This window comes from Oryzias latipes, chromosome 2, assembly GCF_053564925.1.
Source record: "Oryzias latipes strain Hd-rR chromosome 2, Olatipes_Hd-rR_3.1".
Classification (NCBI taxonomy): Eukaryota; Metazoa; Chordata; class Actinopteri; order Beloniformes; family Adrianichthyidae; genus Oryzias; species Oryzias latipes.
In genome coordinates, this window is record NC_136238.1 from 13,821,410 (window position 1) to 13,835,486 (window position 14,077).

The window sequence follows — 14,077 nt, forward strand, 5'->3', positions numbered from 1 at the left end:
ACTTATCAGTAAAAATCTTATCTTTTTTTTTCAAACTAAACACAAAAAAGTGACACTCGTTTTTGTTCAACAAATTCTTTTATTCTGAAATTTACAGTTTTTGTTAGACACACGCAAACCCTCAGTAAAGGTCAAAGTTTCAATAAAAGATCTACCTTTATTTCAATTTTTTAGTTTAGGTCTTAGTAGTTTTATAAATAATTCCACAACTATACAAATGTTACGCAAAAGCGCTTTTTTTTTTTTTTAGGCAAACGTGTTTGTTCTGAACTTTGAGAGCGACATGCAAACAAATGACATTTGTTTTCTCTCCAACGTCTGACTCACACCCATTCAGTAAAACTCCCTTTACTTTTGACAGAACCAGAAAATTCATTGTACACATTTAAAAAAAAACGTTTTTTAATGATTTGATCTCAGAAATTGGAAATTAGTTCAAGTATTATTGATGTTTCTAGCTCAATTAGTCCAAAGATGTAAGAATGAGGTTACTTTTTGTTTTTTCAAAACATGACTTTAAATCTGATATTCACATTTTCCAAACACAAACACAGTGTAGTTGTCCTAAAATAGGCTCTTCATTTGAACTTATCTCTCCTTTTCAGGTCAACAATCTCCTCAGAAACGCAACTAAACTTAAGTTTAAACTAAAGTTTAAGCAAAGCCAAGAAAAACGACCAAAACTTATTGTGTTTTTTTTTTTCTATAAAATTGACGTTTGTTGGAGAACCGGTCTGGACTTTGCGTGACGACGAGTGATGCAAATGAACAAGCTGATGACTTCTACTTCCAAATTCACCTAATTTTTGTTTAAAAAAAAAAAAAAGAAAGAAGTTCTCATCTTCCACAGATAAATGCAGCTATAAATAAATTAGTGAAGCGGATCTAGTGCTTGGATTCTTCTGGAATGGGAGCCTGCAGAAACTCAATCGCAGGTGGTGGTCCCCACCTTCACTTCGCTTCACCCACTGCAAGGAGATTAGTTGTCACCTAAAGTCGACAAAAAAATAAAAAACAATAAAAACGTCACAAACTGACAAAAAAAATTTCCACATAGGACAATTTTGCCTTAAAACCAAGAGAATAGACGCAACGGCTCATGTACCAAACACAAAGGGGCTGATTTGCATCCATTTCCTTGTAAAAAAAAAAAAAAAAAAAATCTAACCGTTCGTACTAAATGAAAACGTCAAAAAATTTCACTTTTAAATAAATACGAGCTGACACTCCAGACAAAAAAACATCCTAAAAAGACACACATTTGTGCTCACAAGTTAGGGAGTTTTGTCATGCGGGTCAGGGAAAGGGAGGAAACACTGACCTGCAATGTATTTAGCACCAATTAACATCAGCATGCTGCCCATGATGTAAAAGCCCAGAGGGACACTGCTGAAGATACTGATTTCGCCTGTTGACCAGCAAGCAAATCAAAAAGAAAAATGTCTGTAAATACAAATTTTTGGGGATTTTTTTTTTTGGTTTTGTTTTATTAAGAGGTTTTGCAGACATATTTCGAAAAATTAAAGCCGCGAGCGACCACCTCGGTCAAAATGCCGACTTTTCTGTTGGTTTTATCTCCATAGCAACCATTGTATTTTTTTTGCTCGTCTAGGAATGACAAACAGGAATTGCCCGAATTCCCACCCTAAGCCCTAACTACTAAAAAAACTTTGTAGTGCCCTGGATTTTAAAAGCAATTCGGACACCATGCTCACTGCTTTTTTTTATGACGGATATGATGTCATCGATTTCATGACGTGAAAAAAATCCTAATAATATGAGCAACTCCCATTTATGAATCCACTGTGTTCTGAAGATGAAAACGGTGATGGTCTATTAAAAAAAATACAATTTGTTCAGAAAAATGGTTCAAACGCAATGCATTGTGGTCGATTTCCTAATCCAGTGAGCATCCATGCCCACTGGTTTTTCGCAGAGACTTCTGGGAAATTTCTAGGCCCCTCGATTTTAGAATTGTAGATTTGGACAGCGCTACAAAATGACGAACGGACTACATGGTGCACTTTGTAGTGAGTAGTGAAGGAATTTGGAAACAACCTGTGTCATTTTTAGAAGAATCTGCAAAAGTACATTTTTCCATTTTCCTTGGCAACAGAGATTTCTGTTAACCACGCCCACATTCCTAATATGTCTTTGTCGTATCATGTGTCGTTTTGTTCATTTCAGGAAAAATCTGCGAGCAACAGGGAAGCACCACTTTTGTGGAATTTGGAGGCAATGAATCAAAGTCGCTTGGAGGAGTTTAAATATGTCGCTGGTACCAAAGAGGTCTTTTAATTCAAGATGGCAGCCTCTTCCTGAGGTCAAAGGTCAACAAAACCCACGTGGTGGTTGTGGACCTAACCTGGTGGTGTGTGTGTGAAATTTCATGAAGATCCCTCAAACTAAGATTTTCCCCTTCCCATATATTTGTCTGATAATCGTCAAATATAACAGTTTGCCACAAAATAGCCGCTAAGCCATCAATCCTGTGGCCATCCCATAAAAATGTGAAAACTTTCTTTGATTAACCCTGACGTTTATTGTTCCTTTATTTTAATTTGACTTTTTTTGAGCCCCATAAGTGATTTTTGCCCATTATTTTATTATTTTAGCATCTGAAATTACCGCCATCAACACTATGGCAAAAACTCATTTACCCCGGGTACTAGTACTAGTTGGGTTCAAGGTTTTTACGAGTTATAAAGCGTGCGGTAAGGCAACATTTTACCTGAATGGACAGCAAGAAAGAAATATTGCCAAAACAAGTAGCCTATATAGTATTTGCAGCCCAGAACTAATGCGGGCCAGACTAATTCCAGGGGCAGAAACTGTCTCCAGCCTGGATTTGGAGGTGTGATCAATGTTTTTACCTTTTTTGAAACTCTAGAATCAAAGACTTCCAATCAAAACCCGAAAATGTTTATTAGTGGCGGGTGGAATGTGTGGTTCGTTAGCTCTCCAGGGCTCGTCATGCGGAAACAAGTGACGAGGACGGTAAAAAAATGAGCTCGAAGGCATTGTGAAAATAACTGACAACAGCAGCTTGGAAAAGAATTGTAATCAAAGGGTGAAGCTTTGTATTTATTAAGAATCAGAAAAGAAAAGAAAAGAACACTTATTTGTGCAAAGGTGGTTTAGACGCTAGATATTGTTTGCTTTTACCTCTTTTTTGTAGTTGTTTTTTTACGAACATAATCAGAGGCTGTCACCATCAGTTTTGCGTAAAACGGCCACAAGATCACAAAGTCATGTGTGCATCTCGCAAATTCGATGCAAATGAACTGGGGGGGGGGAGAACGTTGGGTTGAGGGTTGAACGCCTTTAACGGAGTTCAAAACAAAAAAAGAAGGCACAAGCAAGAGTCCATGGACGCACAACGCGGCGTCACGTGAACCCGCAGGTGTTCCTTTGTTAAAGGTCACCCGAGTGCGGTGGGGTCGATCCTGTGTGGGAGAAGAGCTTTGCACGCAGGGGGGGGGGGGGGGGTAGAGGGGAGAAGCGAGCCTTTGTGTGGCTGACGTAACCAGTAAAAGATGAAACCCAACACCCACGCAGAAATAACAGTCGGGGTAAGCAAACGTTTGTTTACACCACATGCTTTTTAAGCTCTGCCAACTTCATTAAAAAGTTACGTTTTGGAAAATGAAGGCACGGAGGTGGGGGTATAATGGTATGGAGTTTTCTTAAGGGTTTGTTGTTGTTTTTTTCTCCCGCTCAATTCTAATTTTTGTTGCTTATTTTTCTCAACTTTATTGGTAAACTACCAAAAAAAAAAAAGATTTAAAAATATTTTAACGATTTACAAATGAAGTAGAAAGATATAAATAAGGAGAAACTGCAAACCGCACATCAGCTCACTTTAAGGTGTGGCTCAGAAAACGACGGGTTTAGTCAGCAACAGGAATTTCAACTTTGGGAAAGATTTGAAATTGATGTGCTTTTATTTTGAAATACCTGCCATCTGAATGTTTGCATACAGTGCCAAAATAGCCACCAATATATGCAAACATGCGAAAAGATAACCTTTTCTAGGAACTGCTTTTGTCTTCTTTATTGGATCAGTAGGAAAAAGTTGAATAAAAGAATAATAAAATAAAAAATCTATTTCCTTTCTTTTACAAAACCATAAAAATTAGACAATTATTATGACTTAGATGCCTCAAGATCAATTAAGGAATATTCTAAAACAGATTCGGTAAGTTTTGTAATTTCTTTTAAAACACATACATTTAAAAGAAATTGATTTAAAAAAGAAAAAAACAGGAAGTGAATCTTTGTTTAAGATTTGAAACTAAGCATTAAAGGTAAATGTATTGGAACACAATGGTCGTAAAACACTAAAATAGTTGAATCTGAATCTATATGTTCTTTCTTACTTTTTAATTGGAACATTTTGATGGCTTACAAGAGATCTTCGGTATTTAATCCAAAGATTCTAAAAAAGTTTAAAAAGAAAATGGCTTATTACTGCCATCTTGTGATCATTATAGGGTACTACAACAAGGAAGCACAGATACCAAGATACCAAGTGAATTTTGTGCTTTAAGGATGATCAGAGTATTTACCATTTCCGTTAGCTACTGGCTGCGTTGTCTCCCAGTTCTTTGATTTCTCCACCGCCTTCTTCCACCGCGCGTAGCGAAACTCGCTTTCTACATAGCAAAAACATAAAATACATTTTGAAATTCACATATGAGAGTTTGGAAGGGAATAACAAACAAACAACAGACTGTCCATGTTGGCACCTTCTGGGTTGATCTGAGGCTCAAACTTCTCTGACGTGACTTCGCTCAGGTCCTCTGGGTTCAGGCTCCACACGCTCACGCCCTCCGCAGCGCCGGCAGCCATGGCAGCGCCGAGCGCTGTGGTCTCAGGCATGGACGGCTTCACTGCGGACAGTGAAACAGTCAAAACGGACTTGTTTTCTGCTACACTTCAGCACATTTAAGGTTTAGTTTTTTAAATAATATAAGACAATATGCATGTGGAGGGGGAAAAAAAACATAAAACCAACAAATAAAATGCATATTAATTGCTTAGATTTAAAACATTTGCTTAAAAATCTGTAACTGTTGTATTTACAAAAAAAGCCCAAAATGTTTAAAAAAAGAAAAAAGTTACAGTAAATGATGCTAAATATTGATGGCGAATTCATATTAAAGCAGAGATAAATGCAAAATGTTTCAGTGGATGGAAATAAAAGAAAACAACGGTCTTTTAAAGATAACAATAATTGACTAAACGGTTCAATTTAGTGCGAAAAAGTAGCTAGCTTAAAAAAAAAATGTTGAAAAAGTGAAAACATATAATTCATGCTCACAAAAGTAGCATTAACTGCTATATTTGTGGTGAAAAGCAAAAGTATTATTAAAGCAGCATTGACTTTTTGTGATTAATTAACTAAAATATTCTAAAGTTGCTATGCTACTCAACTTTAAAGGAACCAGAGAAGCTGCAAAAAAACAGAATAATGCCCCATATTGCTGAAAAGTCTATTATTAGATAGCAACAATAAACATAAATGTTGCTAGGACAAGGAGCAACAGATATTTTTAAAAAGAGCTGCGAAACTCTCACCGACAGGAATGCAGAGAATGTCAGCCTGCAGCTGCATCAGCAACCTGTTGGAGGTCATTCCTCCATCCACCTGCAGCTGAGTCAGAGGAATGCCGCTGTCCTGATTCATGGCGTCAAGAATCTACGCGCAAACCAAAAAATAAAAAAAGGAGATTCAAACTACTTCACAAACAAAACCAGCAGGAACGTTTCAATTTCTCTTCCCACCTCTCGTGTCTGGAAACAAACCGCTTCCAACGCGGCGAACGCCAGGTGGCTCCGGTTTGTGAACTGTGTTAACCCACAGATGATTCTGTCACACCAAAAACATTCAGACTAAGTTCACTCTCGGGGGGGGGGGCAATTCACGGGGGCTCTGAGTGACAGCTGACGGTCCTACCCTCTAGCGCTCGGCTCCCAGTAAGGAGCGTAAAGCCCGGAGAACGCGGGAACAAAGTAACAACCGTAGGACGTCCCGACGGATGCCGCCAATTTTTCTGCAGGGAGAAAAGAGGAGACATTACAAAAGATAAAACATATTTATCCTATTTGATCGGATGGAAGTCACACCGAGCTCTTCAGATGATCCAATGATGCCAAGGTTATCCTTCAGCCAGCGGACCACGGCTCCGGCGATGGCCACCGAGCCCTGGATGAGAGCAGAAACCGACAGCTCAGCGATTGGTGCAGAGAAGCTGTTGAACCGTCTGCACTCCCGTTACCTCCAAGGCATAACAGGCCGGCTTGTCCCTGCCAAGCTTGTAGGCCACAGTGGTCAGTAGACCATGGTCAGACATCACTGGCTGCAAAATACGTTTAAAAGAAAACCTCATTAATTTAGAAACATTCAACAAAAACCATAAAAAAAACTGTTGTTGTTTTTAAGGTTTGCTCACTTTTGCCCCAGTATTTCGCAAAAGAAAACAGCCCGTGCCATACCTAAGAAACGTAAAGGTGCCTTCATTCAAATTTGTGCTAAAAATTATATATAAAAGGGGGGGGGGTGAAAATACACACGTGTTCTTAGCTTGTCCGTCCTGGAAACACATCTGCCCGACAAGAGCTGCCGACTGATCCCCGAGACACTGTAACGGAGACAACAACAAAAAACAGCTACTGATAGTGGACGGCACACATCCATCGTCCTCAAATGAAGAACAAAAACTCACCCCTGAGATGGGGATTCCTGACAGAGCACCGGATTTCTGCCAAAAAAGGAGAAAAATCTAAACAAAGTGTGTCGTTCTTTGGTTATTTTTTTCACATTAAAGGCCCACCCTGATGATGACAATTGTGTTTTTGACATTTTTGTTCATGATGGAGGACATATATTAAGAAAAATAAGCTTCAAATTGCACTTCTGCGTATTTCTTTGTTTAAATTGCTGTGATAAGGAGAATAAAAGGTGCCATTTGAAAAAAATCGTATTTGTGACAGAAAATACACTGGGTGGAACAAAAAACGACTAGATCCTGGTCCTTTTCCCTCGTCCGACCTGGCATCTGACTCAAAACTGTACGGTTGGATCGCTCCAATATTGCTCGCCATTTTTGTTGCATCGCTTTTGTTACGTTGGGGGTGTGAGGGTCTGTGAGCTAGCAGGAGAGAATGTAAACAAATGGGTGTCGGGAAGTGGGGGCGGGCTGACTCTGGCTGGCATGCCGGCCGACAACTCAGAGGTGAACTTCTAATGAACTACTGCAGAAACTACCGTATTTTCCGGACTATAAGTCGCCCTTTTTTTCATAGTTTGGCAAGGGGTGCGACTTATACTCCGCAGCGACTTATATTAGAAATAAATTGAAATAAATTCATTGTTAACCCTCCTGTTATGTTCATTTGTGAGGAACAGAGATGATGTTTCTGGGTCAATTTGATGTATGAGGTATGTTAAGTGTTAAGAGTATGTTAAGTGACTCAGAGAATCAGCAAACTTTTTTTTACAGTAAGATCTTGAAGGCTAACAACATAATATTCTATTTTCCAATGATTTCATAGATTCAGAAATGCAATAAAAGTGAAAACTGTTTCTACAAATACAGGATGAAAACAGAGTATTAGTTGGCCAATGATGCTTCATGAAAAGAATAAATAAATAAGTTTGAGAAAAAATTACTGTGAAATTATTAGATAAACAGTTTGCTATGATTGTGTCATATAAGGTTGTGAAAGTTAAAATGCGACTTATAGTCCAGTGCGACTTATCTGTGTTTTTTTCTACTTTATAATGCATTTTTGGGCTGGTGCGACTTATACTCCGGTGCGACTTATAGTCCGGAAAATACGGTATGTCCTAGAAAAGGTTTTTGGATTTTGGCTTTATTGAATTTTGGATTTATTGGACCCAGGTTTTTGGATTTTGGCTTAAAACGGTTTAATCGCTTTAAAAATCCAGCGAAAGATAATTGAAGTGGGACTTTAATTTGACTTCTGTGACTTCATACAATTTAAAAATATCAGAACAGGAGATAAATAAAACTTTTAATAGTATTTTGGCAAAAAAAAAACACATTTCATATTGTCACAACAGGAATAAAGCTCATTATTTGACCTTGTGAAGCCAAATAACAGACAATACTGCACTGATACCATCAAGTCTTAAACAGTAAAAGGAGGAAAACACAGGATGTGAGGTGCATAAACCTAGAAGAATAAAATGTCTTCACTCTTATGTGTAAAATAAAGAAATAAAAAATAAAATGGCAAAAGAGTGAAGAGATTTAAAAGGCGTGATGCCATCAAGTTGGATGCTGTGGCCAATGATAACCAGCAGGGGGAGCATGCCACAACAGAAGCAATGAGGGTCAAACACCATCCAGTACATTTCCAATAGACTGCAAATGTCCAAATCAATGAAAAGCGGATGCTAACAATTATAACTTTAAAAAAAACTTAGTTTGTCTGTTGTTATTTTTGGGTTAGACAAAGTGATATACCAGCTATGGCCACAAGAGGGCAGCAAAGCCCCTGAAACAATTCTGATATAAAATTGAAATGTAAGAAAATTAAAATTGGAAAAAGGGAAAAATTCCATGCGCACAACTAAATATTTTTAGCAAACAAGTTTTTTTATAGCTTTTCATTTTGATGTACAACTGCATACAACCTCCTCTCCGCAAACCAGAACTACAAAAATGGCCTATAGTGTAGTCATTAGCCTTCATCTCAGCTTGGAAATGCACAGTTTGATGGTGCGCTCGTTTTGGCCAAGCAGCAGCACGGAGGGTTACTCTGTACAGTGAGGAAAACCGTGATGACGAGCGTCACTTACCCGGCTAGCACTTATTTTCTACCAGTGAAAGAGAAGAGACAGTGGCACACAAAAGAAAAAAAATGCCTAAAGGAAGTTCTCAGGCAAACATCTGTGCACTTTTTCACAGCAAACAAGAGACTAAACACACAAAAAACAAACCTCTGTTATCTTAATAGTTGCCTGTACAAGAGACATTCCAGTCTTTGAACAAAACACTTGAGTAAACACTACACAAAGCAATGAAATTGTTATAATTTGTCTAAGGAGAGTGAGACTTTATGTGGTTAGGAAGCTTACCATGAGGCCGTATATTTCTGAGGAACTTCTCACACTGGGTAAGATCTCCATTGGAATACCGAAATATCTGAAAATTAAGCAGATTAAGCATCTTTTTCCTGGCTGTATGGGATGTGGGAGAGGCCGATTATACATGACATCGCATTTGGCTAATACTTTTATCAAAAACCATCCAAATGGTTATTTTTATGTTTAGGGCCAACATGGGGTTAAATATATCGCCAAAGGACACGATAAATATCCAGCTTGGGAAATAAACCAACCTCTTAGCAGAATTGACTTCATAACCAACAGCTACAAGACTTTGTCAAAAGATTTTTTTGGGAGTGTTTTCACAATTCTCCAATTTCATCCCAAATTTATTACTGTAAAGTAGTTGATTAACGGTAATATCTTTAGATCTTTTATTCTGTGAAGTAGTTGATTAACTGTAATTTTGTAAGCACTTTACTATTGTAAAAGTAGTTTATTAACTGTAACTTTGTAAGCACTTTACTACTGTAAGGTAATTGATAAACAGTAATTTAGCAAGCACTTTACTACTGTAAAGGAGTTGAATAACTGTAATTTTGTAAGCACTTTACAACTGTAAAGTAATTGATTAACTGTAATTTCGTTAGCACTTTACAACTGTAAAGTATTTGATTAACTGTAATTTCGTTAGCACTTTACAACTGTAAAGTATTTGATTAACTGTAATTTCGTTAGCACTTTACCACTGTAAGGTAGTTGATCAACTGTAATTTCGTTAGCACTTTACCACTGTAAGGTAGTTGATTAACTGTAATTTCGTTAGCACTTTACAATTATAAAGTAGTTGATTAACTGTAATTTCGTTAGCACTTTACTACTGTAAATTAGCTGATTAACAGTAATTTTGTAAACAAAGTGTTAACAAAATTTGCGTTAATCAACAAGTGTTTACGAAATTAGAGTTAATCAACTAATTTTGGCGCAAAGAAAAGGATTTTTGGCACCGAAAACCCTTTTGCTGCCAAATTAGTTTATTAACGCTAATTTCCTAAACACATTCCTACTGTAAAGTGCTGCATATCAGCCTGAAGCTGCTTTTCTGCACTTCAGAATCCGTTGGAATTACGTCAGTTGCATAAAGAGTTAAAAAGTTGTGGCAATACAAATAACGTCGACATTAACTTTGTGGGAGGGATCCATTGTACATCAAATCGCATTTAATGCTAATTTTGTGCTAGGTTGTTCTTTAAAAAAAACTATCAACAACTTTGTTTTATTGAATCTTCATCATCTATAAAACATCAATTGATATTTTGAGACCTCAATTTTATTTTATTTTATAATTGTACTACATTTCTTGTTGAAGTATTTTAATTTGAAAAATAGATTTTTCAGAAACCAGAAGCTTAAAAATATTCAACAACAACTTCACAGACCGTTTCAGACCTGTCTGTGAAAATATTAAATCGGTCCGTGGCCTGAAAAAGGTTGGAAACTACTGCTCTAGTGGTCAGTTGGAGTACTACACCTAAAACTACTTTGCCCATAATATGCTTGCTCTTACTAAATATGATATGTTTTTGCATCACACACACCTTTTTATTTGAATGTTACAACAATAACATCACATCACAATTATGCATAGATTACTTTAAACTTTCACAAAAAGCTGACCGGAATCCCCAAAAAATGTAGACAAATTCAATTAAAAATGCAAATTTCTCCTGATTGAATGCTTACACTTGGATCATGACCTTTAACATGCAAGATAAGCTACGAAAACTTTATTCCCTACATGTAAAAAATGCAGTGTGAAGCACATTGACATACATATGGTAGGTATTCAGGAGAAACAAACACAAAAAAGCTTTCATACTTGCACAGTTCTGGGTCCCAGTTCATTGTGTGAATGTTGAACAGCATGGTTCTGCTGGCGTTGGTCACATCGGTGCAGTGAACTCCTCCAGACTTACCGCCAGTCAAGCACTGTCAGGAAGCCGTCAGAAACAAAGATCAATTTTTTTTTAATTCCTTCGAAGTTCAACATTTAAAAAATGCCATTACCCATATGAGCCAGGAGTCCACGGTGCCGAACATGGCGCGGTGCGACACCACGGCTTGGTGGACCTCGTCCACGTTGTCCATCAGCCAGCGGAGTTTCACGGCGCTGAAGTACGTGCTGATCGGGAGTCCGGTTTTATGCTGCAACATGACACGCCGCCGTTACACATGCTCAAGAAAACAAGAATAAATCCGCATGACGGAAGCCTCGCCTTCAGGTGGTTCTTATTCCTTCCTGGCGTCTTATTGATGAGAGACTCAACCGTCGATTGAGTCCGCAGGTCGAGCCAAACTAGAGGATAATAACAAAAAACGTCTCATCATTTACAAAAGCGATTTGTGTCCAAGATTTAAATTAAATTTAAAACGGCACCAATTGCGTTGTAGAGAGGCTCTCCTGTCTCTTTGTCCCAAACAAGAGTGGTCTCTCTTTGGTTGGTCACTCCGATAGCTGCAGCAATACACACGAATCTTAAGATAAAAGAAAAAAATACACACTGCCTTCAAAAGGACCGAATGGAAATACCTTTGATGTTTGAGATGTCGATGTTGAGCTGCGTCAGCTTCTCGCACGTTCGCTCCATGCACTCGTACACGGACTGAAGGATTTCCTTAGGATCCTCCTCCACCCATCTGGATCGAAATTAAATGTGAATCTTTGCACTACATCACTGTTTTTGAATGACAACAGAATAGATGAGTTGGAAGGATCTTGGTTTTACCCTTCTTTGGGGAAGCTCTGCTTGATTTCCACCTGATGGTGGCTGAGAAGCTCGGCCGTTTTGGAGTTAAACACCTTTGAAAGGAAAAAAATGGGGACAAACTGTGAGGCTTTAGTGACAAAATAAGATTTTTGATGTATATATGTTGTGTTTTATCAACAATCTGTACATTTTAAAATCTCAATTTTGCATTACTAGAATTTCTTGTTGTTTTTTTTAAGTCAAATTTGAATAAAAATGGAGAAATAATCCCTCAAGGCAAGAAATAACAATTGGGGAAAATGACTTTCAAAATTTGCTAGTAAATAAAAATAAAGTCATCAGAATGCTACATTTGATCAAAAACTAACCTAAAAAAGGATTTTAAATGTTATTTAAATCTATATTTAATGTTAAAAGTGCTATAATTTGGCAAATCATATTAGTTCTGAAGGTAATGGAAGGATAAGTTAAGAAAACATATAAAAGTTCCTCTAAAAATAGTCGTTAAAAATAAAAACATTAATGATTTCAAGTGTAGTTTCGCGATAATACCTATTTATATGTCAAATAAATACATTTAAAATGTTAATATCTTTAATTTCACAATACCTATTCATCAAAAAATGCTTTTAATTGCACTTCCTTTAAAACATATGTATAGAATATTTATTGAAATACAATACAGAACTCCAAAATAATAATTCAATCAAGAGAAAAAATAACTACAAATATTAAATATTTCAATGGTACTCTTAAAATAGTTGTTAAAAGTTAAAACATGGATGCATTTAAGTGCAATTTAAATACATTTCTAATTAAAATGTCAAATACATTTAAAAAGTTAAAAAAAACATAATGTTATGATACCTGTTCATTCAAAATGCTTTTAATTATACATAAAGATAGAACATTTATTAAAATACTATGTAAAGGACTCCCAAAATACAGTTTGATCAACTCGGTGCGTTTTAAATTGATAAATAAATGCCACAGGATAGCACAGGAGTCAGTCACAAGGGTGCAGCCAGAGAAATTAGGTAATAATAGTTTCATTATTACCAGCTTAACTTAAGGCCATAATAAGGAGTCTGCTACCTTAGCAGCTTATGAAGGGAGCTGAGAGACGAATGGAGATTTATTAATCAAACTGTCGCGATAAGCAGTCTCATAAAGAAGAAATAATTGCTTGTTCCATCCAAACAAAAACAAACAAAAAAAAAACAATCTAACTAAGCGTCAGCTGGCTGGAGGTGTGGTGTTCTTCATTTTGGTGACCTTACCAAAAACCGTGTGGAGCTGGTTCCCTGGTCGATAGCAGCGACCAGCGGGCCAAACGTTATCCGATGGGAAGACGCAGCCATGGCGCTGTTCGTACAACAGCCCCCGGGGCTTCGGTTTGCCCAGAAACCGAATTTCAGCACCGGTTCCACGGTTCCCGACCCGAAATGGGCAGGTGGTTGGACGCAGCTTACATACGTAACGTTCGTGTTGGCCCCTGTTGATGACGCAAGAAGCTAAAAGCCCATTGAAATTCTAATACAGTACATCAAAGTCAAAGCAAACTTTATTGTCAATATCTATACTGTTTTAAGATACATAGAAATAGAAATTCTGTTTCTCTCCAGCTCAGAAAAAAAGCAGAATGTGTCTACCAAATCCTTTCAAAGATATGTTTTTTACATATATAATTTAACTGAAAAAGCAGAATATTTAGAGTGGACATTTAAATCAGACGACATGTTGCGCTTAAATTTAATCCAACACACAAGGATTCCTTAAATCTCAAAAAAGAAAAAAGGTGCGTTCCCATACCGGGAGTCGAACCCGGGCCGCCTGGGTGAAAACCAGGAATCCTAACCGCTAGACCATATGGGAAAGTGCGGAGAAGAAGCCGTGGCTAGCAATTTTCAAAGGGCTTCGTGGAGCAGTAGTGCTCCCTGTTTTTGTGCGGTGTTTCGCAAGACTTTGACGTTTCTTCCTTCTTCATCTCAGCCTTTCAACACGATGTGAATTATTATTTTGTGTACCATCTACGTAGTATTGCTTAATTTGAAAAGAAATACGAAATAGAAATGCATAGTTATGGCAAAATATAAAAACGTTTTATTTCTGACAGATATACACATCAAACTCCCAGGCAACATTTAAACAGAATTATGGGAGCGGGAATATCAATTTTTGGACATAATTCATGTATTATGTATCTATGAAGTATTTAAAATCCCAAGTA

At 37.3% G+C, this 14,077-nt stretch overlaps 1 protein-coding gene and 1 non-coding gene across 4 annotated transcripts; both read right to left on the reverse strand.

Annotated features, from left to right (window-relative positions):
• Positions 1-59: 59 nt before the first annotated feature.
• Positions 60-13,342, reverse strand: LOC101169344 (glycerol kinase). Of its 3 annotated transcripts, XM_023965225.2 has the most exons (21): positions 13,128-13,342; positions 11,866-11,939; positions 11,670-11,776; positions 11,517-11,594; positions 11,356-11,435; positions 11,147-11,284; positions 10,959-11,068; positions 9,110-9,176; positions 8,831-8,848; positions 6,729-6,764; positions 6,577-6,644; positions 6,456-6,498; positions 6,282-6,362; positions 6,130-6,208; positions 5,960-6,056; positions 5,788-5,872; positions 5,581-5,701; positions 4,749-4,892; positions 4,569-4,655; positions 1,322-1,408; positions 60-990 (listed from the first exon to the last, which is right to left on the reverse strand). In XM_023965225.2, the coding sequence occupies exons 1-21, from the start codon at positions 13,206-13,208 to the stop codon at positions 980-982; spliced, it is 1,692 nt and encodes a 563-aa protein (XP_023820993.1). In that variant the 5' UTR covers positions 13,209-13,342; the 3' UTR covers positions 60-979. The 3 variants fall into 3 exon arrangements, with proteins under 3 accessions (XP_023820993.1, XP_023820995.1, XP_078788924.1); XM_023965227.2 differs by lacking the exon at positions 8,831-8,848; XM_078932798.1 differs by lacking the exons at positions 1,322-1,408; positions 8,831-8,848.
• A 308-nt stretch (positions 13,343-13,650) lies between these two features.
• On the reverse strand, positions 13,651-13,722 carry trnae-uuc (transfer RNA glutamic acid (anticodon UUC)). The gene has a single exon. It is a non-coding gene; the product is annotated as a tRNA-Glu (tRNA).
• Between the last annotated feature and the right edge of the window lie 355 nt (positions 13,723-14,077).

Coding starts and splice junctions, on each gene's coding strand:
- LOC101169344 (XM_023965225.2), bottom strand. CDS start 13,208: ATGGCTGCGTCTTCCCATCGGATAACGTTTGGCCCGCTGGTCGCTGCT. Junction 9,177..10,958: donor TGGGACCCAGAACTGTGCAA/GTATGAAAGCTT, acceptor CTTAATTTTCAG/ATATTTCGGTATTCCAATGG. Junction 5,702..5,787: donor TTTGTTTCCAGACACGAGAG/GTGGGAAGAGAA, acceptor GTTTGCGCGTAG/ATTCTTGACGCCATGAATCA.